The sequence below is a fragment of the Dermacentor andersoni genome, chromosome 11 (genome assembly GCF_023375885.2).
Source record: "Dermacentor andersoni chromosome 11, qqDerAnde1_hic_scaffold, whole genome shotgun sequence".
NCBI lineage: Eukaryota > Metazoa > Arthropoda > Arachnida > Ixodida > Ixodidae > Dermacentor > Dermacentor andersoni.
In genome coordinates, this window is record NC_092824.1 from 111755875 (window position 1) to 111777832 (window position 21958).

The 21958-nt window shown below is 46.5% G+C and overlaps 1 protein-coding gene and 1 long non-coding RNA gene across 3 annotated transcripts in view; one reads left to right on the forward strand and one right to left on the reverse strand.

Moving 5' to 3' along the window:
- Positions 1 to 21958, forward strand: part of LOC129386937 (uncharacterized) — a 428157-nt gene that overhangs the window by 136106 nt on the left and 270093 nt on the right. The gene's annotated exons all lie outside the window — the stretch shown is intronic.
- LOC126539488 (pyrokinin-1 receptor-like) overlaps positions 1 to 21958 on the reverse strand; it is a 206992-nt gene that overhangs the window by 125565 nt on the left and 59469 nt on the right. For both annotated transcript variants that reach the window (XM_055075423.2, XM_055075422.2), the window contains exon 2: positions 1705 to 2808. In XM_055075423.2, the coding sequence (XP_054931398.1) occupies positions 1705 to 2710 (1006 nt within the window). In that variant the 5' untranslated portion in view covers positions 2711 to 2808. The remainder of the gene's footprint in view (positions 1 to 1704; positions 2809 to 21958) is intronic.

Consider the following 21958-nt stretch of genomic DNA (forward strand, 5'->3'; position numbering starts at 1 on the left):
CTCAAACTGTGGTCTTTCGAGTTCCCGAACATCTTTCCTTACTGGTCGCCCGTAAAGAGATGCATGGCCACGGGAGTAAATGCGCACGTGTGCATGTTTTTTGAGTGAAATCAAGCTTGAATAACTTTAAGTTTCAAAAGCCTTTTTATTTTGCTGCATCAGAGCGAGTTAATGCCTTGCCCCAGCTGTGATGTGGGGCAAGATTACTTTATTACGTACGATGTAAGGAGCGCGCTGTTTTTCCACGCAGCAAAATGAGTCCTGGAAATCCTGGGATGTGCACCTTTTTCATTCCTTGTTTTCAAGGTAGTTTTTTTTTCGTGTAGCTCTTTCCTTAGTTTGTAATACAATTTCACACGTGCTTACAGGGAGTACAGAGCCTAGTGCTGAAAAAAATGCGGTCCACAAGCTTCGAAGAAAATGTCGTCATGGAGACAGAACTAAGTGGCAAAAGTTGTCTGTTACCCAACGTATTCGATATTTTGCTGAGAAAGCAAAATAAACCTATTATATTCGCGAAAGGAAGACAATAAAATAATAAATATAAGCTTGGATAAAAACGGAATGCGAATAGCTGTGCATATAGGCTGCACTGTAAGTGGTCGCATTCGATGAACTCCACGCAGTTTATAAAACAAAAAAGAAAAGGAGGGGAAAAAGACAAGGACTTCGGGCGTTTGTAGAGGACGATACGCAGGTGCTTCTTGGGCATGGTTGCCATGCTTCAATGCAAGTTAATTCCTCAGAGTAGAAATAAAAAAAGAAGAGAGATCAGTCAACTTACGTCATATTTGAGAAGAGTAGTCAGCAGAGTAACTAAGTTATTAATAAGTGGTAACCAGAAACAGCACGCACTCTACACTACTGAATGCAGATAAGAGTTACGCTTTTGACTGCTCGTTTCGTCTTATCCGTGTATCATGAGCAGAAAGGTGCAGTGCAATTTAGTGCGGGCTGGTGTCGTAGCGCTACACATCAGAGTTTATGCAAAAATAAAAGAGTTATTACGGAAACGAAATAGTACCTGCCCGATACGGCCATTTTCCACAAATACCCAACCAGCAAGTGAATGGAAATTTTCGCTGCTAACAAGACGCCCACAGTCTCAGGTCCAGAGACCGGACGATCCTCGAGCCAGCACTTGTCTGTTCCACTCCTTATTACGTGCGCCATCCTTACGGTGCTCTTTAAGCAAGTATTATATGCTTAGAACGACTGAAAATTGAGCTAGATGGTAGAATTTTATGCAACTGAAAGGCAGGAAGTACAGCTTCTTCTGTCACTACGTGTGCGGGTCTTTGCACCTCTGCTTAAAGGAGAATTTTACTCTGAATTATTACGTGCTGAAACCACGTTATAAATGTTAGACACGCCATAGTGGATGACTCCGGATTAATTTAAATCACGTGGAGTTCTTTAACGTGTGCCCAATGAACGGCACATGAACTTCCTTGCATTTCGCCCCCATGGAAACGCGGCCGTCGTGGCCGGGATTTGATACCGCACCCTCATGCCTAGCCGTGCAAAGCACACTATGCCACCATGGAGGGTCTTCAGCTTTTCAGTAACGTGAACTATGAAGTCGTTCAAGTTTCGATTTTTTTTGTAGCCAGGTAGTTGAAAAAATGGCCAAGGATGGAAAACCCCGTCCCTCGGTGCTAAAGGCGAGAAACAATGAGTGATCGAAAATGTGGTCACACTCACTCAGCATGTTGATGACCGCCTTGCGGGACGACGACGCGGCCGCCCCTCCGCGCACCGACTTCCTCAGCTGGCAGCCCCTCTGCAGCTTGCTGGGCAGCGGCTGCACCGCGGCCGACCCCTGCTTGTGCCCCGAGGAGGAGTCGGCGCCGCCCTTCCCGTTGACGACGCTGCTGCTGGTGTTGTTCGAGCTCGGGCACTTGTGGTGCACGTCCTGGCGCGAGAGGGCGTCGGAGCGCTTCAGCTGCAGCGCTATGCAGACGTACAGCACCAGGATGACGCTCATGGGCAGCAGGAAGAAGACGAACGTGGACAGTTCGAAGGCGTGCTCCAGCGGGTCCTTGACCGTGCACGCCGCCGTCTCCGGCAGCACCGTGGTGCCGTCCAGCGTCTGGTGGACGATGCCGAACTGGACCGCGAGCGGGACGGCGCACACGGCGCTCAGGACCCAGATGGCCACGACGAACTTGACGGCCCGGGACAGCTTGGACATGGTGTGGGCCCGGAGCGGGTGGCAGATGGCCACGTAGCGTTCGATGGTGAACGCCGTGATGGTCAGTATGGACGCGTTGGTCGAGGTCTCCGAGGTCAGGCCTCGGAGCACGCAGAAGGCCTCCCCGAACACGTACGGGTGCCGCTGCCACAGTTGGTACAGTTCTTGCGGTAGCCCGAGCACCAGGAGAAGGAGGTCGGAGACGGCCAAGCTGAAGAGGTAGTAGTTGGTCGCCGTGTGCATGTATCGGTTGCGCGCGATGACGATGCACGTGCAGACGTTGCCGACCACTCCGGAGACGAGCAGGACGGAGTAGATGAGCGTCATTGGGATAACCGTGGTCAGCGGGTCGCGCTTTGGGCCCAGCGCCAGGAGGAGCATTTCGGCGGCCACTGACGCGTTTAGCGTCACCAGTGGGTCGTCGACGGGCAGACCCGTGTCGTCTTCGTCAGTGGAAGGCATGTTGGTAGTTACGTCCGTATGCGCCAGGGAAGACGCCGGCTGCGGTGGGATCATGCTCCTCTGGCCTCGGAAGGCGACCGGACCTGTCTCGCCGCGGTCGTCGCAAGCCCCTTCATCGTGGCCGTGTTGTCGACGTCTCCTACCGCTGCGATCTGCATGAAGAATTTAAAATATTTAACCGTATTCAGAAACACCCCTTTAGTAGCCGCTGAACTAAAGAATGGAGATATTATCGTATGCCGTTTCTTACATAAGTTTTACTATTCACGCTACTCTATCCGCTTTAAGCATATAGTCTGTAGCGATCGAGGCCCGACTTACGGGAATGGTGAAGTTGCCTTGACTATGTGCATAAACGTGACGGAGATAGCGCTATTAATGTAAAGTGTCTCTTCTTTTCTGTGCGTTTTCCATCGTTATATTTGATATATTTCTCTATTATTTCCTATTTTTATCAAATATCATATTTGCGTGAATAAGTACTCTATGCTGAGTGGGTCCATGCTGCGATCTCGGGATCATGTTCTGTCTGCAGAACCGGGAAAGTATTTAGTAGTAGAATTCATATCACTTCGTTTGTTATGCGCGAAAGGCTTTTAAACTCCAGGGAACTACGCGATTAGTTGTTTATAGCAGAGCACTTCAGCGTTTTCACGAGCGAAAAACTAAAATATTAGGAAGTTTATTATTCAACGACATAAGGAGACAAAACGCTGCGAAAGGCCAGCGAAGAGTGCACTAATAATTCAAGGACATCCAACAACGACAAGCTGCTTAAATTTTGGAAATCCTGCTCTTTAAATACGCACAAAGAAAGTGCAACTCGTATATTTATTGGGATGCGTATTGCGACCCGCACTTCTCAAAAGGCGTCTTCATGCATCAATAAGAACGCCATTTGACGGCGGTACGAAAACATTTGAGAGCAGTTGAACGCCATAGTCCATAGGGATTCGTTGTTGCATCGCTTTTGAACAGAAACGCTAAAGCTGTAGAGCCTATAGCAGTAAGCGCTTTAATTGTCCGTTAATCGTTAATGGCCGGGCTTCCTGTCGCACGTCGTGCGGCCAGTAAACAAAGGGACGCTGAGCGATTAACGACTCCCTCTTTCAATCTCTTTCAACGCGCTCGTTCATTGTCGTCGGCTCAGAAACCATGAACCAAGGGCTTACGAAGCGCAGAACCACGCTTCGGGTTATTCGCATCGATTGTGCATTTAACGCGAAAAGGCGCCCCGCGCAAGAACGTAAACTATTTGTCCAGTCGGCGCTCCGATTGAAATCGACTGAAATGGGATTGGACGCGACGAGGCGATATCCGTTTACGAGTTTACGCTTGACAGAAGAAACGCAGTTCAGCTTGTTTCGAGTCGTAATGCATTTAAATGTCTTCTGTTCGGCATTGTAGAGGGCGTACAGCGTGTAAGGCGGTCGTGGCTCGCGTTTGTGAAAGTATACGAGTAAGATAGTGTGAGACGTTTGCATCTCAAATTCGTTTACGTCGCTGGAGGCGTCTGGTAAACAAGCTTGACAATAGAATCGTGAGAGCGCTTATCGTGCTGCACTTCATCTTGTTCAGAATGAGTTCTTGCACATTTGTGTCGACTCACGGCAGTTCTGTAAAGGTCATTCTTTAAATTTTGCAGTTTTTCTTACTACGATGGCTATGAAGATTTGAGAAACAGGCAGATGTGTCACAAAGATAACATCCGAAAACAACTGAGCGTATAAACGCCACGAGAACGATTAGTAGCGCCGCCAGTGCATTTGAGTCAACTATCGTTGCAAGTTCGCCGCGCAGTAAATAGCATAACAGCCGATCTGGTAAAACCGGTTCCTATAAACAGGTAGTAATTAACTCGCCGGAAACGTTGGCAGTAATTGATACGCCTCTGCACTTAATATCGAAGGCAATGGAGCTTGGTTTCCAAGAAATGCCAAGTTTTCTATCTTGGTGAACGAGTTTATCTAAACTGAAGCGTCGGGGAGATATCCGAACATGAAGAACAAGTCGTAGACGCACGAAAGAAATGAAGTCTGCAGTATAGGAATCACGCACTTCCCAGAAAAAGTTGGAAAGAAAAAGAAAAGCCATATCATCTTGTGCCATCTCACATGCAGTCACTATTTCTGATAATGTTTTCGCTAAGCCAATTCCTCTATCTGAGGCTCTTCCCATCTTCCTCTCACTGTCTGCCGCATAAAAGGTACAATAAAATCGAAAACAGAAATGAGGAGAAACGATAACGAGATATTATCACGCGTGTAGCGCTAGCACCACGGCAATCAACAAACTCTGTGTATCGGGTTTTAATGTACTCTCGTACCACTGCGCTATAGGCTGCCGCTCAGCTTGATGGCGGGAAAACAATAATCCCTCCTCTGAAAGTGTTAATTACACGGCAACACTCTATAGGGATCTCTGGGCGAATGTGCTAGACGCTCAGAAAAAAAAAAGAAAAAAAAAAGTTGTGTGTTCTTGTGTATTGTATTCTACCGAGGAAGCGGCTTCTGCACCAACTAGCGCCATAATGTCTGGGACGTTCTGCTTCCCGGCAACTCTCTCTCGGGATGTCGAAGGGATGTCCCTTAACAGTCGTTAGTGGACAACGGCCCGAAGTGATAGACGTCCGGAAGCTCGCGCGTGGTGTTTGCACAAAACTTCCGTCGAGTTCTTTTACCTGCGGCTAGCATGTCGCTGGTGCTTCCACGGAATGGCAGACTTTGGAAGTGCGCTAATTACGCTAATAGGACCCGAAAAAAGGTTTTGATGGGCTTTGATAGATCGGATTTTCGTCGACTTTGGAAATAAGAAAGCAAGACCGTTCTGTGAGCGACATTCATTCTGTTTCGTCGCTTCCATTATGCCTTCTTTCTCCCCAGTCGTTGCTTTTTCTACAGTTACACAGACGCTCGAGCCCCGCTTGCGCCACCTCCGTTCGCGTTTCCAGGCTGTCACGGTATCGACGAGCACGCGCTGTCCACGCGCGGAGTGTTAAAGTGTCTCCAGAGACACGCAGTGCGTTCGAAGTCCGTCCGCCTCGTCCCATCGCATCCGTCCGCGTTGACGACTATGAAGACACCCTCGCCTTCTAACGCAATGTCCGCTTTTCTTTACCCTCGCCTCACCCATCTCTGACTCGCTCTGAAACTGTCACATGCTCTTCACAACCACGCACTCTTTTTCTCTTCGGACCAACTCCTTCCCCTGCCTCGCCGCCCCAAACCGCTTCTACTCAGCTCTGTACCCTCCCACCTGCCCAATTTTGTGGCACCTGCGCTTATTCCTGCTGGGCGGGCCCCAACCCTGCGCTGTCCAACAATGCGCTGTCCAACGCGGACCCGGGCGGCCCAGCGCCGTATAGCACGGCGGGTCCAGAACATCGTGCGGCTGGCAGGCGCCCTGGGCTGAGGGAGGGATTCTGTCCTCACTTCGGAAAATAAAACTTTCTTTCTCTCTCTCTCTCTCTCTCTCTCTCGGGTCTCCAGAGGCACCCTATCGTGCTCCGCTCAATCGGCTATGCTAGAGCGAGGGAAGCACTTGGGCTCGAGCTGCTTGCTTGAGCTCCGCGCACGCACGCACACGGGCATTTCTGCTGACCAGCTGTGTGCAAAACACATCGTAGTGCATGTACGCCGGTCCGAGCGGAACAAGCAAGGAACGGGAGCGTAAATCCACCTGACCGTATCCTCGGTTGCTCACGGAACGCCGATAGTTTTCCTTCCGTCTCATCTAGCGCACCATAGAGTTGCAATGCCTGTAACATCATTGGCGGCGCTCATCACCAGCCAGCTTTATCGATATCCTTCCAGCGCACCTTTACGCCTTCCTATTGCTTTCGATGCTTCGCCTGCGGGTGAAACTGCCATTTTTATTTCTGTACATTCTTCGCTTCTTCATCTTACATGTAAGAAATACTTTGTTATATGACCAGATGAAGAATACTGCACATATTAAAAAGTAATTAACATTTACGCATTACCACCTACATATATATTTTCATGATAACTAAGGGATCTCACCTATCAGCTTCACATACCCATGGGCGGGTCCCATAACTTTTTCCTGAAGTGATTCCGTATGACACATTTACAACTTCCTATAATTGCGGTGAGGCTCTCTGTAATTTAGTTGCCCTTATCACACAAATTTTTTGGTTACAATATTCATATTAATTTTGTTCTATAATTCCGCAACTTTGGTCAGTGGCATAAATAGCTGTGTATAATCATTGTCAATGGAAGTCCTTGCAATAAGTACCAAAAATTTGCGTTGTTCAAAGCTCAAACGAAATTCCATTTTAATTTTCATGATCACGGTAAACTAACATAAGATGGCTTTGAACGCTGGCACGAATTGTAGAATTCTGAACACTGCCTCTGACCACCACTGATAGTCGAATGACTATCGTGTTTTGAGCGTACTACCTACACTGACTCATGTGCCGTGTAATCTTACGTAGAGTTTGCTGCGAAATGTACTAGAGGGAACGCTAGTGCCATGGTGGTTAAGACAGCGCGAGAAGGATGGGTAAACATAAATTTTGCCTAAACTTCGTTCTCCTGGACTCAAAACGCTTCGTTGAAAATGAGCAATCTGCAAGGTCAGAAAGTATCGCATTGTAAGTAAACGAAGTCACAAGAACGTACGAAGCCACAAATATGAAGATCGCACAAATTCATGCACTAACCGTCATTCCCGCGGTAGCTGAACGACTGCAGCAGCTAGCGTTTTCTATAAATATTTTTTCTAAACGATTCCATAGATTTCTTTAAGCCATTTCATAGAGCTTTTCTCGCTAAACTTTATGGAATGGCTCGTACACTGGACAACGTTAATTGTCAATCAGGACAGTTTTCCAAGGGATAGGCAATGACCAAGCTGCACCCAGACACTTTGAAGTTGGTTCGGGCGCTGCTACGTAGTGCGCTTTTGGCTATAGACCCTTTAACTCCTTACGAACACAGGCTCTGAAGGTTTGCGGTTTTTTCCATTGATATCTTCCCCTAAATTGAGCTAGCAAAACAGACAAGTGTGAGCAGCAGAGAGAGAGAGCGAGAGAGAGAGATAAGGAAGGCAGGGATGCTAACGAGTCAAGAGTCTCGTTGGCTACCCCACGCTGGGGGAAGGGAGAAGGGGAAGATAGAGAAGGGAGAGAGAGAGGGTATAGAGTCGTGCACGCACAGTACTTGAGTCGAAGCCGCTCGTGCAAACCAGCCGTTCTGAGAAAGCACAAAAGTACCTTCACTACATGCTGAGACGATGATCGGTGGAGAGATTTTATCTAATTATAAAACCCTGTTCCACATCAAGAAAAATTAGAATAACTTCTTCACCTTTATTTCTGACAATGGACAGCATACTTGTACGTAAAAAAGGAATGTTACTTGAGTAAGAAGCTGATCATACTAATTAATTAGCAATTGGTCTGCTGCATTATCCACAGCTAGAAACTGGTTCCAGCGTATGAGAATCGCGACTATAGGCTAAGCCGTGTTATATACTCCATGGTTAAACCAGAATTTCAAGGTATAAATTCAGCGTAGCATATGTGATAGGTTGGGGATTGCAGGAAATGCTAGCATGTTACTCTAGTTGTACAGCTTCCGTGGTGTTTAGATACGTCCCAGTATTTAGAGAAGTCCCATTTCTCATGTTAAATATCCCGAGCGCCTCCTAAAATGAACACTAGAAGTCAACACGTGACAGCACAACAAAACTAAGCGATCTTTTCTAGATAGGTACTAAAATTGCGCGCCGAAAACGCGATAACAGCTCTTATAGTTAAGGTCACCTGCGTTGTCCGGGTGCATTTATTGGAAGGAGCGCCGGTAAGAATTGTTGCATTCTCGCTGCTTCTACAAATTTAAGACGTTAAGAGGTAAGTGCAAAATGTCGTTGCTTCTGATAAGAAAAAATGAAAGAGAGAGAACCGCGTGAAACGAAGGAACGCTTTCTTTGATCGCCACGCAGTTGGGACGGCAAAGGATCACCGGGAACGCGGTATATATACGTGAAACCATAAGCGCCAGAAAAAAAAAAAAAAGAAAGGCGTTCATTTTCTTTACTCTCGTCCTTATCACCTTAGCGGTGCAACCTGACCCGCGGGGAGAAAAATTTTCCACCGGAGGCTTGGCCTAGTTTCTCAAGTCTCGCCTATGGCGACGCGAGGGCCGTTCTTCGTGGGCACACTTTTGACAGCCGGGGGCGCGCCATACATGCTTGGGGGGAGGAGGAGGAGCGAGACGGTCCCCGAGTGGAAACACCTGTCCGCGGGTTTTCGTGCGCCATATATTATTCGGTCCATTTCGTGCCGCACAAAGTCGTCGAGCTTGCGAAACTAAACGTTCCTTTCGGCCTTGACATGAATATTGCTCTCCCAATGCGCACCGTGTGAGAACACTAAGGAAATCGCGGTTCTCTGTACTCCGTTTATCCTGTCCAGCGGAACACTATGCATAAAATGTCCGCGAGCTAGAGCTGCTTCCACCTTCGCACTCTACGAATGTGCCGTGTGCCAACGTAGTCTGTTGACAAGCGCAGGCGTATGGCAGAAGAGCGTGTCTATAGTATTGAAAAACAAAAACAAAAAAAGAACAAGTGGAGCCGAGGTTGAGAGCGTCTTCATTTGACGCTTGCAGAAAGAACCACCCATATTTGCAAAAACCTGTTCTTTTTAGTGTTTTTTCAGTTGTTGCTTTTCTTTTTTTCCTTTGTACATGACAATTCCTTCTATGTTTGTATTATTGTTTTGCCCCCCCCCCCCCCTTATGTAATACCCCACATGGGGCCCCTAAGGGAATAATAAATGATGATGATGATGATGATGAACTACAGAAATAATGGCGCCGCACGCTCGTAGTCTCTTTCACTTGTAACTTATTCTTTTTTCTTGCAGAGCATATTTAACAGAACGAGGGCAAGCATACCCGTGAAGTAGTTGATGCACTTCTGCAAAACGATGGTATCGCTGAGGAGCTCCTTCAGTAGGTTTGGTAGGCCTAAACGCAGGAAAGCCGGACCGTCTAAGAGCCGATACGTAGCCACGGTTGCGCTATAGCACTGCTACGGTTCTCGAAGCTGCCGCCATGTGGCCGCAGCTTTGAGAATTCTGAGAACCTTGAGAAGACACGAAGTTGTTCTCTTTACTCGCGTGTTAAGGAGCGACACACGTCATCGTACCGACACGAAGGTGCAGCCTCTAAAATGTCTGTCTGTGTGCGTCTGTCCGTCAATCTGTCTGTCTATGAGCATCTGGCTGTTTATCAGAGCAGCGTTCTAGCATTCTGCGCACTTCTCGTTCTCGCACGTCTTGTGGATCCCGTGTATCGCGAAAGTGAAAGTTGCAGCTGCCGACCGCTCCGGCATCTCGGTTAATTGCGGGCAGCGGCTATTTAGAAACAGAAGCCCGTCTGCAAGGAAACAGAGCCACCCGGCATATTGCGTCTGGCAAACGCCATGTAGCTTAAGTTGTTATGAAGCTGATATCCAGAAGCGCTTGAACAACTTCACATGCCGTGAGAGAGTGGTGCCAGCAGCGATCGACAACGTTGAAAAGCCGCATTATTCAGAGCGTTCTTTATAGGCACCACCGTTCGTTAGAAAGCTCTCTTCTCTGGAACTCGCAGCATTAAAAACAAATAGAGAAATTTCCCGCGATAAAGCGCGGGGGTAGTCTCATTTGTATGTCAGAAAAGTCAGCAAGAAGTCATTTCCTTATAGGGGGAGGTATCCTTTACTGGGTGCTGGAAATGCTTGCCCGGCCGTGCGTCTTGAGTTTTGTGACTAGATGGCATTTTCTCCACCGGATTAAGGTTTCACCGAGCCACCATTACTGATCGCTTCGGAAGGCTCTGTTCCCGAATTTTCTGATGCTGTCGCTTTAGCTTAAGCAGGCGACGTGCCGGTAAGAGGCTTACCAGCGCTCCTTTTCAGTTTTTACCATCCTTGATCGAGGGTTGGGAAATAGAGAATGATGGTGTGTCGAGCTTGAGCGAAATTGATCCTTTCCCACAGCATGTTAAGTCGTGCACCTGAATACGACTGAACGTGCTGCTTGCAAACTGGATCATTATATGGTGTATGAACGCTCCTTGAGAACTGTCAATAGCCACGCAAGAAACGCTCAAAAATATATTCCGTGTAAAAAAAAAATATTTGACTCTATAGACTTTTTATAGATTTTTATAGTCTGTGTTTCCTTTTTGTAAATTTATATTTCTTTGTACATAAGAAATCTATAGATAGCCTATGGACGCACATTTCGAGGTTTCTATTACTTGTTTATTCAATCCGTGTTTAAGCACTTGAACGGGCTTTATGTGATTTATTTGATTAACCTCCCCATCGCTGTTAAGGGCACTGGTAAAATATTTATTACTGCTCTCACACAGGCTGTCTATTGCATTTAGTTTATTCCTTGTTGCAGGGTGTCTATCGACAAAAGTCGTTGTGCCATTTTTTTTAATTGAAGTGAATGTTAGGAGAGGTTGGCGCCTTTATGGTGGTACGGGCTGCTCCTTGTCACTTCGCAAACGAAACACATTTGCGTATTATTATATGTCTGCTTCTTGCATATAAACCGTGTATTTAGAAAAGTCGTTTTCTATTTATTTGCGGAAATGTGTGGTCTAAATGTAGTGCATATTCGCATCTTTACAATCATATACTCTCTTTTTTTTTTATCAATCAATAACGCTCGGTAGGATTTTACCAGACTATGTTTAAGGGTCTAGACCATTACTTTCCTGCTTGAAATTGAACAATTCTCGCAATTTGACGTTTCCCTTTCGGTTCGGTTGGATGTTCCGTCCCAAAAGTGGATTTTTATCGCTTGCCTCAGAAAGTGCACACTGGGAAAGTTACCGTCGCTTAAGGTCACTGGTAAACTACTTGTTTCCGCTCTCATATTCATGTAAATGTACATGTCCTGAACAAAGTTGCGTTGGGGTAATACAGCCTTAAAATGAGACATTCCTTATGGAATTCAGTGAAAGTTGCTTATAATCGCCGTTGCACGTAGCGTTGAAAGACCTCTCGCGAATTTCATTGAGGTTATGTTAAATTTCAAATCAAATCAGTTCTTGCCGTTGGCATGATTTTTCTAGAAAACAATTTTGTAGGAAACACGAAATAAGTCATAACGATTTGGTTCGGTGCCTCTAGGGTAGGGCTGCTCTTTCTTTTCCAAACGGTAGTTACAAATCTAGTTCAAAACATCCCTCGAGAATGCAACCCTTTAGCGTTCAAAGCTTCCTACGTATCGCTCTGGTAAAGGCAGTCTGTTTAACAGGTTGCCTATTGTTTAGCGAAAAGAACTACAGCATGAAACACGAACCTATGGTGACGCTGCAGGAGCTGAGATGTTAGTAAAGAGATCTGTTTCTTTTTCAGGTTTTTTTCACCTTTTTGGGGATGAAAGAATGAGGACGCCATTTGGCGAGTCCCGGAATTGAGCGAAACCTTCCCGGGATTTATGGCTCGCTTTCAAATGGCTTCACCCCGTTTACTACTACAGAAATCTCTCTCGCGAATCGCTCGAAGCGTTCTGTGTCTCTCTTTTTCTAGATGCAAATTGCTAGAAGGACATTTTATTCTCCATTGAACCAAGGCGACAGATTCCGCAGATGTCTTTCGCTGTCGCATACCCGTGGGGCTGGCGTTGAAATGGCCATGACTGCTTGGTACCGGTTGTAGCGGACGTCGCTTTTCACTTTCGCAACCGAATTCTCCTCTACTTTTCTTCGCAATATTGGAAGGCTTCTGTCGGCGCTTGCGTGTCAATTTCAGGCGATGCAATGACCGCTATGCGGGCGTTGGAGACAGCAGTGCAAACTGCGTTTTCTGTCACACGCCAAGCAGTATATATATATATATATAAATGGAACTTAGGCAAGGAAAAGAAAATCTGTAAAAGTGGAAGCAAATAGCAATGCGACAAAGAAAAGCCCTAAAGGGGTCTTATTTAAAGCTGTACGGCTCCCCGAAATTACTTCGCACGCACTCTTATATGGAATGCTCAACAGTGGTCGACCGAGGCAAGTCTCTAGCTCCACTTACACTTTCTATACTTGTTAAGCTTAAGCACTTGGTATCACTGACTTTCTTTCTCGCTCATAATCATAGGTTATTCTTATTTTTATTTTAGCTTTATCGCTTGTTTTTCAACCCTCCAAAGCCTAATGTTTTCTTATCTCCAGCTTCCTGCGAAATCTTGACCCACCGGATTGGTGATGGCCACTTAGACGCGGGGTGTGGAGAACCTTTTCATTTTTTCCCCCTCACCCAGCTTCTCGGGAAAGCCGATAGCGCACCATTTTTCCCGTCTCTCGGTATCGGAATTATTCCCCCCCCCCCTCCACCACCAACATTTTCTTTCTTTTTTTTGAAACGCTTCGATTTTTGTCAACCTGCTCTAATCACTCCCTCATTATACTCCTCCATTGTTTGTGTGTGTGGGGGGGAGGGGGGGAGGAGATTCAGCTACAGTTAAAAAAAGAAAAGAAAAGGTTTACACCCTTTGGGACATATCCTGTCCACAAACAATAATCGTCACCCGTCTTGCTTGTTTCCTCCCTTGCAAAATCTGTGCTCACTGCTCTCCTGTCAAGAATGCTTTGTCACGCTGATAACGGACGTGCCCTTCAGGAGCCGGAAGTACCGGGAATGCACCGTTAAAGAAAAGAAAAACACGGAAGATAGATGAGCATTATTCGTAAGGTTCAAGATGAGCCCCAAGAAGGGCAAGCGTTTCTTAGAGCGTATATAAAAGTTGTCAAGGGAACGCGTTCTTGCTCTGACGAAGACACGTCCAGTTGTCGACAACTTGGCACCTGCCTGAATAATTCCTTGTTTCGACTACTGTTAATTACCTCAATACTCCACCTCCCTGTGTACCTGTGTCTATACAGAATGTTGTGTGGCAAATCGCTCAACGTGGAACACAACGCTGAATTCCACATCGCGCAACGTGTAATCTAACGCAACATGCTTCAACACTGCACCGAAGCACCGAATCAACCGAAACCGTTTGTAGCGTGATTGTAAAAGCTCCAGTGATTAACGAGGGCTCAACATTAGCAATCTATACGCCTCTCTACCGGACGCGAATTGGCCGCGTGCACTCAGTGCGGCCGAAGTAGTGAAAATTTCTTCAATTGACGGACGTCAATGTGCTGTGGGAACACGCGGGCAATTAGAGGGCTATTAGGGCTATGGAGGGCTCCAAATTGATTTCGTCCACCTGCGTCCAGTACGTGCACCATGAACGCGGCGTACGGGCCTATTTTCACTGCAGTCAAACTGCAAAGGGATTCGGTCTTCGGGGTCGGTAATCGAACCCACCACCTCGCTTTGCGCTAATAACTATTCGTGTAGTTTCCTGTACCTCGTGTACAAACGCATTCTCTTTTTTTTGTCACGCGCGTCGATTATGTCAACCCTTGCCGTCCTCCTGTTATATTACGCAGATCCGACGTTACTGCGTGTCTATTTAATAAACATTTTTTAAGCAATTACGGGCATGCGCAGTGCGGGTCAAATGCTTGGCATTAGCATATTCTGACATCGCGTCGGATCTACAAACATTTTTCACAAGAGCATATCAGCATTTTTGAGGGTTCTTCTTCGCTCGGATTGGCGCAGCTGTTTAACCTATTTAACATCTCGATCCAACAAAGGACAAGGGAAAACAGCTCAGCCAGATAGCGCAAAAATGGAACTCAGGTACCGGTGACCGACATTTCCTTAACGCACCTGTAAGCCGCGGAAAGACAATCACTGGCAGCGTTTCATTCAAACTTGATGAACTTTTGTCTGAAAAAGTTTTCTGGGAACTTTGGCTGGACCATTGTCGATGGCATACGTGATATCTTGAATCCTGTCATCGAATTCTCCTGCTATGGTGGTCTCGATTTTAGACTTTGAGGAGTCCGCGGCCTATGCTCGTTGACCACAATTTTCAGAACCCTTAACAATTCTGTTTCTATTTGTTTTCCTACGTTACGCTTTCCCAATGCAGAGATTCAGGTGTATTTTCAGTCATAATAAATATGCCTTTCTCTCTCAAGCTCATTAAAAATGCTTGGGGTCGAAGATCTGACTCATTATACCTGTCAGCTGAAGTGCACACATTTTATACACTGTGTGTGTGAACGCCGTGGGCAGGTCGTTTCGTTATTGATCCTTAATCTTCAATATCGTACTAGTACCCAGGCTAAGCTTTCCAGCTTTCATTAAAGTGCTTACATAGCAAGTACGTTGCTGAAAAATGACATCCTTTTATTTTATTTCAGAGACCAGAGCGCTTTTTTATTCACTAAAGACCTTGAAACTCGCACGGGGCTGCAGATTACGAAACGTAAGATCTTGAACGAGTATTGCCCTTTCCATCCACAGACGTGCGTGGTTGTGACAGTTTTTCGTAGTGCGGCGTGATGACCTGCGCAAGTTCTCGCGAGCGACGCTGGAATGCTCGAGTTAAGTTTATAAGCTCTGAAAAAAGGCTGTGTCTAGACTTGTCCTTCAGAATGTCAGGCAAATGCAGAGAACAATAGCAACTTTTTTTTCCGGTCAGCTATAAGAAAAATTTTCTTACCAAAGCAAGTTTTGTCCAAGTTAACAAGAAACTTCGGGCATCGTTACTGCCCAAGAAGCAAGATCGAGCAACCAGCCATCGAACCTAAGTTTTGTCCTTGGCGTTAACTTAGAATATTTGAAGCTTCTGGTTCTATTTTTTATAGCAGTGGTATTTCAACATGCGTGGTTAGCTTGGCTTGTTTGGTCGGCAATTTTTCTGCCTGAGATGTATTGTTTACGCTGGTAATAGGCACATAATGTAAGGCCGTCTCACCATTAATACCAAACTATTTTACTATCCTGCAATTCGCATCAATAGAAAGTTTTCGTCATTACATTGCGCGTTATAAAGCAAGCCTTATAAAAAAGCAGAAAGGGAGAATTGAAAACAACAACGCAGATTGTTCGCAAACTACGGGTTCTTAGAACATGCACCCGCGTATCCTCATTTAAAGTTTGTAAAGGTCACCTTGTGGACCATATAATATCAGTGCATACCTGTTCGCTAGTTCGAGTTATCGCGGCAGATGGTGCAACTGTTGCATAAAGTGACTTGGAATGAAACGTATTCTGACTTAATTCAATGAGAGGACACAGCGCTGCATCTGTGAATAGCACTAAACAATACTCACTGCCTATTGCCGTGAGTAAACGTTTTATTTAGTACGTTATGTTCACTGTGGATGGGATGAAAAAAAGATGAAACTTTGCTTCAATTTCGTGTTTGATCCTGTACAGTTGACAACGTGAAGTATCCGAAATGTATTCGAAAAAACATTTGCATTTTCGAGTAGTGGCTGTTCGATTCGAGCGCCTAATACTGTCACAGAGCGCACTTGCCAAAGAAGCGAGGGTACGCGCATCCGCGTGGACCGTCCTGGCGTCCGAGCGTTGGATGCTAGGCTGTTCGAGTAAACCCGCCGGAACCCCTGTTGTTTATCAGCATATAGACCATTGTCAGTTGAAACGATTTTCACATGTCGCCGACAGAAGACATCGCAGCTGAAGGCGCCGAAGGGCCTACTTCAGTTTTTGAAAGAGATGGGCTTGGACAAGCGGCTGTGACAGTGATGTCACGTATACCACGCAAGAGTGACGGACTGTAACTGACGATGTGTGCGCTGTGTGCTCTCTCTCTCTCCTCCCCATCCTTCACCGCCCCCCATCCCGCTCCCATGTGTAGGGTAGCAAACCGGTTGAGCTAAACTAGTTAACCTCCCTGCCTTTCCTTCTCCACCTTTTGCTTCCTTCCTTTCCAACCACTTATTGTAAATATCGCATGCGTAGGGAGCCCGTGTGTGCGTTTCAGCTAAGTTTGCACGGATGCGCAGTAGCGGCTATGTGGAGCATGACAGAATAGCCTATAGCACAGGAAGCTCGGACAAGAGTATGCTTTGTGCGCATGCGCCTTCTGCAGCAACTTTCGTATAACTACGCTCCGCTACGTGGCGCTGGTCGTCGTGTCTGGCTTGTCGCTCGACGCTTCCGCGATATTATTAACCCTCTTGGTGAGCTGTACATGTGCTGTATTTTGAGGCTTCCCGAATGCGTGCGGAGAACTCTGAATGCTGCCGGAAAGTATTCAACACGTACCGTGTTTGTCAACGTGTTTTGCGATTTTATTTTGTGACGTTGATGTAGTCGATGTCATTTTTCTTTTCATTTTTAAACGAACTTATTGTGCGCAATACAAACAGGGACAAAGAAAAGGAGCACAGAAGGACGAGCACTTTCTAACAACTGGTTTTATTTTCGAAGAACCACTTGCGCAAACAGCCGCAGATATGCGCGATTTCAATACAAAAAAAGAAGAGAGAAAACCCATGGACGAGCGCCTTGCTCATGAACCTTCACTCGTCTTCCCGCGTATCAAGCGCTGTAGTTTTCAAAATGCAGTACCACCTAACGGGCCAGTCCACTGCGTTCCGCGTCGCTTATAGAATTCGCCAACGGAGGTAATATTTCGCCCGCCTGTAAGCATCTTCACTTACTCTTATCGCATCATCGAAAGTTTGTCTCCTCTTTACTATACGAACTGCGCTATACGCCGACGAACGTAACCGCTTTGTCCCCGCCGCAGAAAAAGCAAGGAATAAAAGAAAAAGAGAGAGAGAGAGAGAGAGAGAGAGAGAGAGAGAGAGAGAGAGAGAGAGAGAGAGAGAGAAAGGAACCAAGAAGCAATTAGATAATTCGTCGTCACCGCCGAAGCGGGCCCGTCCTTTTTCGCCCACTCGAAGGGTATCATCACGTTCGCCGCCGTCGGCACAATCTCGGCAACTGCCCTTGCGCTCGTTCATGCAAAGCGCCACCTGCACGACAAATCCATTAAGCCCTGCGCGGGGCTTCTCGTCTATTTTGGGAGCTCACAGCGGAGCCGCCGCGCAGTGTTTATGCTCCCGCTATCCGACGACGACCTCTGACGAGATGGGCTCCACCGTGAGTGCTCGAGGAAGGGTAGAGATTGGACAAGCGAAGTGAAAGAGGTGGGCAGGGGGTAGGGGGAGGGGGGTGTCTAGGGGAGAGACCTTGTGCTCTAGCGGCGGCGAAGCGTGGCGCTGTCGTGACCGTCGACCCTGAATTGCGCGGTTTGAGATGCCCTTGCCGCACGCCATGGAACACAAAGTCGCGCATGCTGCGAACGAGAAGGATTCACCGTTCTCGCTGCGGGTCTTTGCTTCTGCGCCGTTCCTTTCTGGCAGACGCGCGCTCTTATTCTCTGCTGCTTCGAGTGCTTCGTTTCTCGGGGGTTTCGTGATCCGTGTACTCTTCCTCCTCCTGTTTCTCGGACGCTCTGCACGCATCGGCAATTGCGTAGTGCTTAGAAATAGAGGAGGGAATAGTCGGATCTCGAACTCCGAGCACCGCTGCACTTGAAGGGACCGAGAATAGAATATACGTCTGGCCAGAAGGGTGCAGAAGCGAATACTGCAGCGAGAAGAGTGTGTAATATTCGTTCATACATTTATTAATATTGTGGAACATGTTTACGAAAGTGGAACACGTTGACAAAAATATTTTGCTTACTAAGTGAAAACATTGTAAAACGAATGTCCTTGAGCATCTAACCATTCCGTCTGTCGATCTTTTTGCCATTTTCAGTGTATATCATTCTCGCTATAGTTCTAAATAAGGGCCAGTAAGTGGAACATCTTAATTGTTTCACATGGAAGCACTACTATGTGAAACACACTTGAAAAAAGAGAAGCGTTCCCCTTTGTGGAACTTACGTAGAACGAGATTAAGAGTGTATGAACATGGAAAATTCACGGTTCCCGCTAAGCTTGTTTCTGCGCAGTTCGTTCCGGCAAACGCATATCTGCTGCTTCGAGTGGTTTGCTTCTAGGATTTCATGATCCCTACTTTCCCTCCCAAAATTTTCAGCGTTCTATGCACATGAGTAATCGGTTATCAATACTAAGCTCCACAGTGCTGACGCAGTGCGTATTCCAGAGTTAATGAATGATTGGGCTAGAATTACGTTCTGGAACCCAATATCGTAGGCTTATTTGATACCTACTGTGTGCCTGAGCCTTTAGTATTTCGGCCATGCAGCTGCGTTTATACGCAGTTTGTTGCATACGAGAGCGTTTTGTGATGGTGACCTGGAAATCTGGCGTCTGAAGCGGTGCGCGTGGAAGGAAAACTAGAGGCTGGAAGATCGCCTTCCTCATTGCAATGCAATGAATTATAATGCTTGCTAATATAACCAACTATCGAAATTTAGCATGCAGCGTTCTCTTCATTTCTTTTGCTGGGGCTGAGATGAAGCCTAAAGAAAGGTCACAGAAATGCATGCTGTAGCTACAGAGAAAAAACAAAATCGAACTACATATTGTGACACGTTGACGAAGAAGATGTTTTAATCCTGGTCGGAAGAAGACGACGCTCTCGACTTCGCGCGCTGTCTACCATGTTGTCAGCTGCTAAAATTATTGTATATGTCTTGTAAAAATGGCCAGGCTTAGCTTGGTTAAGCCAAGAATGCGTTGCATATTGCGCGCGAGTTGGGGCCCAGCTTTTCCTCCGGTTGTCGTGACGTCACGTCACGTGGTTGCGCTAAAGGTCAATGGTGGCTGCCCGGCCGCGCCCAAGGGCTGAACTGAGTGATTGCAATATGCAACGCATAATATACGTCTGACTGTTTTTAACCCCGTAACATTTTTGGTAGAGGTGCGGGGTAATGGCTGGGCAATACGGCGACTCTTGGCTTCTTCAAACCGCCGGCAATCGGTAATGATGGCTTGCACAGTGGAAGAATTCTTGAAGACAAGGACATGGAAGGCATCATCTGCTATGCCCTTAATGACATGGGCAACTTTATCAGGTTCGGACATCTTCGGATCCACTTTGCGGCAGAGAGCGAGCACTTCCTGGATTTACGTGAGGTAGGATTCAGTGCACGTCTGGACACGCGAAGCGAGATCTTTTTGGGCGGCGCGCCGACGTCCAACAGGCTTGCCAAACAAATCTTTGAGCTTCTGTTTACAAATGTCCCAGCTGGTAAGTTCCTCCTCGTGGGTCTGAAACCAGACGCGTGCCGTGTCCACGAGGTAAAACATCACATTAGCGAGCATGATGGTCTGGTCCCAGTGGTTGCTGGCGCTCACCCGCTCATATAGTTGAAGCCAGTCTTCAACATCAGTGTCGTCGGTGCCAGAAAAGGTTCCTGGGTTGCGGGGTTGTGCAAGAATGACGGTGGGCGTGGGTGCCGACGGGCCCGAAGCATCCTCGCCTTGAGCTGGCATTGTAGATGCAGCCAAGGAGCGCCCGCTGCGTAAATCCGTCTTGATAATGATCCCGTAAGTTCCACCAAAAATGTTACGGGGTTAAAAACAGTCAGACGTATATTTACAAGATATTTACAATAATTGTAGCAGCTGACAGCATGGTAGACAGCCCGCGAAGTCCAGAGCGCCGTCTTTTTCTGACCACGATTAAAACATCTTCTTCGTCAGCGTGTCACATAACAATAACAATATTAACAACCGTAACAATATTAACAACTATGAAGCCATCTCGTAGGAGCTCCAGAAGTTACCTTTTTATGCCGGTCGTTGTCTCAGATACTGTTCGCATGGACACAGTGTGGGGAAGTGCTCTAACAAATGTAATGCGGTGAAGTTATATCTCGAATTACGAAGGATATATATACTTGTCAGGATTCACTTGAACCCGCCACGGTGGCTCCCTCTCTCATTCATTCCTCTCAACCATTCTTATTTCTTAAGATCTCACTCTTTCCCCTGAACGAAAACCTTGGCGCTAGTCGTGGTACCAGCCAAGGTTTTCTGGAGCTCTCTGTTTTGACTCTCAAAAGGGATGAGGTGAGGAGGATCAATGTTATCCTTACTGTCGATAAAACCTAGCAATGCTATTGACGACTACACCTGACGATTAGCTGATCGAACAATGAAGTTGCACGCGCGTTAACATTCACTGTGTTTTATAGAACCTAAACTCTTCGTTAAATAAAATGGCAATTTCATTTGCAGTGTGGAAGATACTAAAAAAGAAAGATAACGAGGAGGTTTAACCCAAAGGTGCGAAAACGAGCCGCAGCAATAGCTTGCACAACTCTGGAGAACGACCACTTGTGAACACTTTCCTTTATTTTTCTGCATTCTTTGTGTCTCTCGGAAGAAAGCTGTCCAAACAGCAGCAGTGTGGTTGTAGTTGTATCAATGGCAGTTCTGCTTCAATGATATAATAGCAGTTGCACCGTGTCATTGTTTCATGCTATTACTGCTCTTCAGATCCATTAGCGCTGCACTGACTTGTCGTAGTTTCGTCGAGAATTCTAACATTTTCACGTGACCGAAGAAACGATGCACATGTTATTATTCTTTTTCTATTTTGTTTGCTTGCAGATGGTGATGCTTGTTTGTAGTAATTGTTACATTCCATGAAGCACAGTTATTTGCCTCATAACATGTTCAACACAAAATTTATACGAGAGATGAGCAAACATGGAACTGCTCGAAAACTGGAAGGTGAAAACCATTTTCTTTTTCTTGGGGGGTGGGGGAGGAGAAGGGAGGTGGCAGGGTGCGAGAGTGAGGGAGAGAGCGAGGAAGCTAAGAATCTCCTTAATGCGCGCATTCCCTCGAAAGCTTCAAAATCCCGGCAGTCCCCATTTTGACGATATCACCTCCATCTCTTACAATTTGCTGCAGCCAGTTGAGATAACATGGCAAAACGACAACAGCATGTAAGTCGGGGACAGAGAATGACACATACGGTGCGACGTGTGTTCTTTCTTTATGTGTCCCCGTATCCCGCGCTGCGCTCGTTTCGCCAAAGATTACCCACTCTCCCAAGCCTTGCGAGATTGATTGATTGGGCCGTTACGTGGCAGCAGTTGTACTAGAGAGGTTCAAGGTTGCATTCTGAAGAGCCAGCTTATTCTCGTTCATCTTTTTCTCCTTCTATATTAGCTGTCGAATATGAGCCGCTTAATTACTAATAAAGCCACCTATCCCGACACCTATCCCGAAATCTTAGGTCAGAAAGAAAAACCACCAAAAAAATTAATTAAATTGCAGAACGTTGCCTAAAATCCATAACGAAATGACAAAACACTAACATAGCAAGTCCAGGAATCACGTGGAGAAAGATAGAGAAATAGTGATTGTAAGAATACAAGAACAACACAAGTGCGAACGGGTCAATGGGATCAGAGACAAAATTAAAAATACACGTAAACAACTGTTCGAAAATAATTTACCA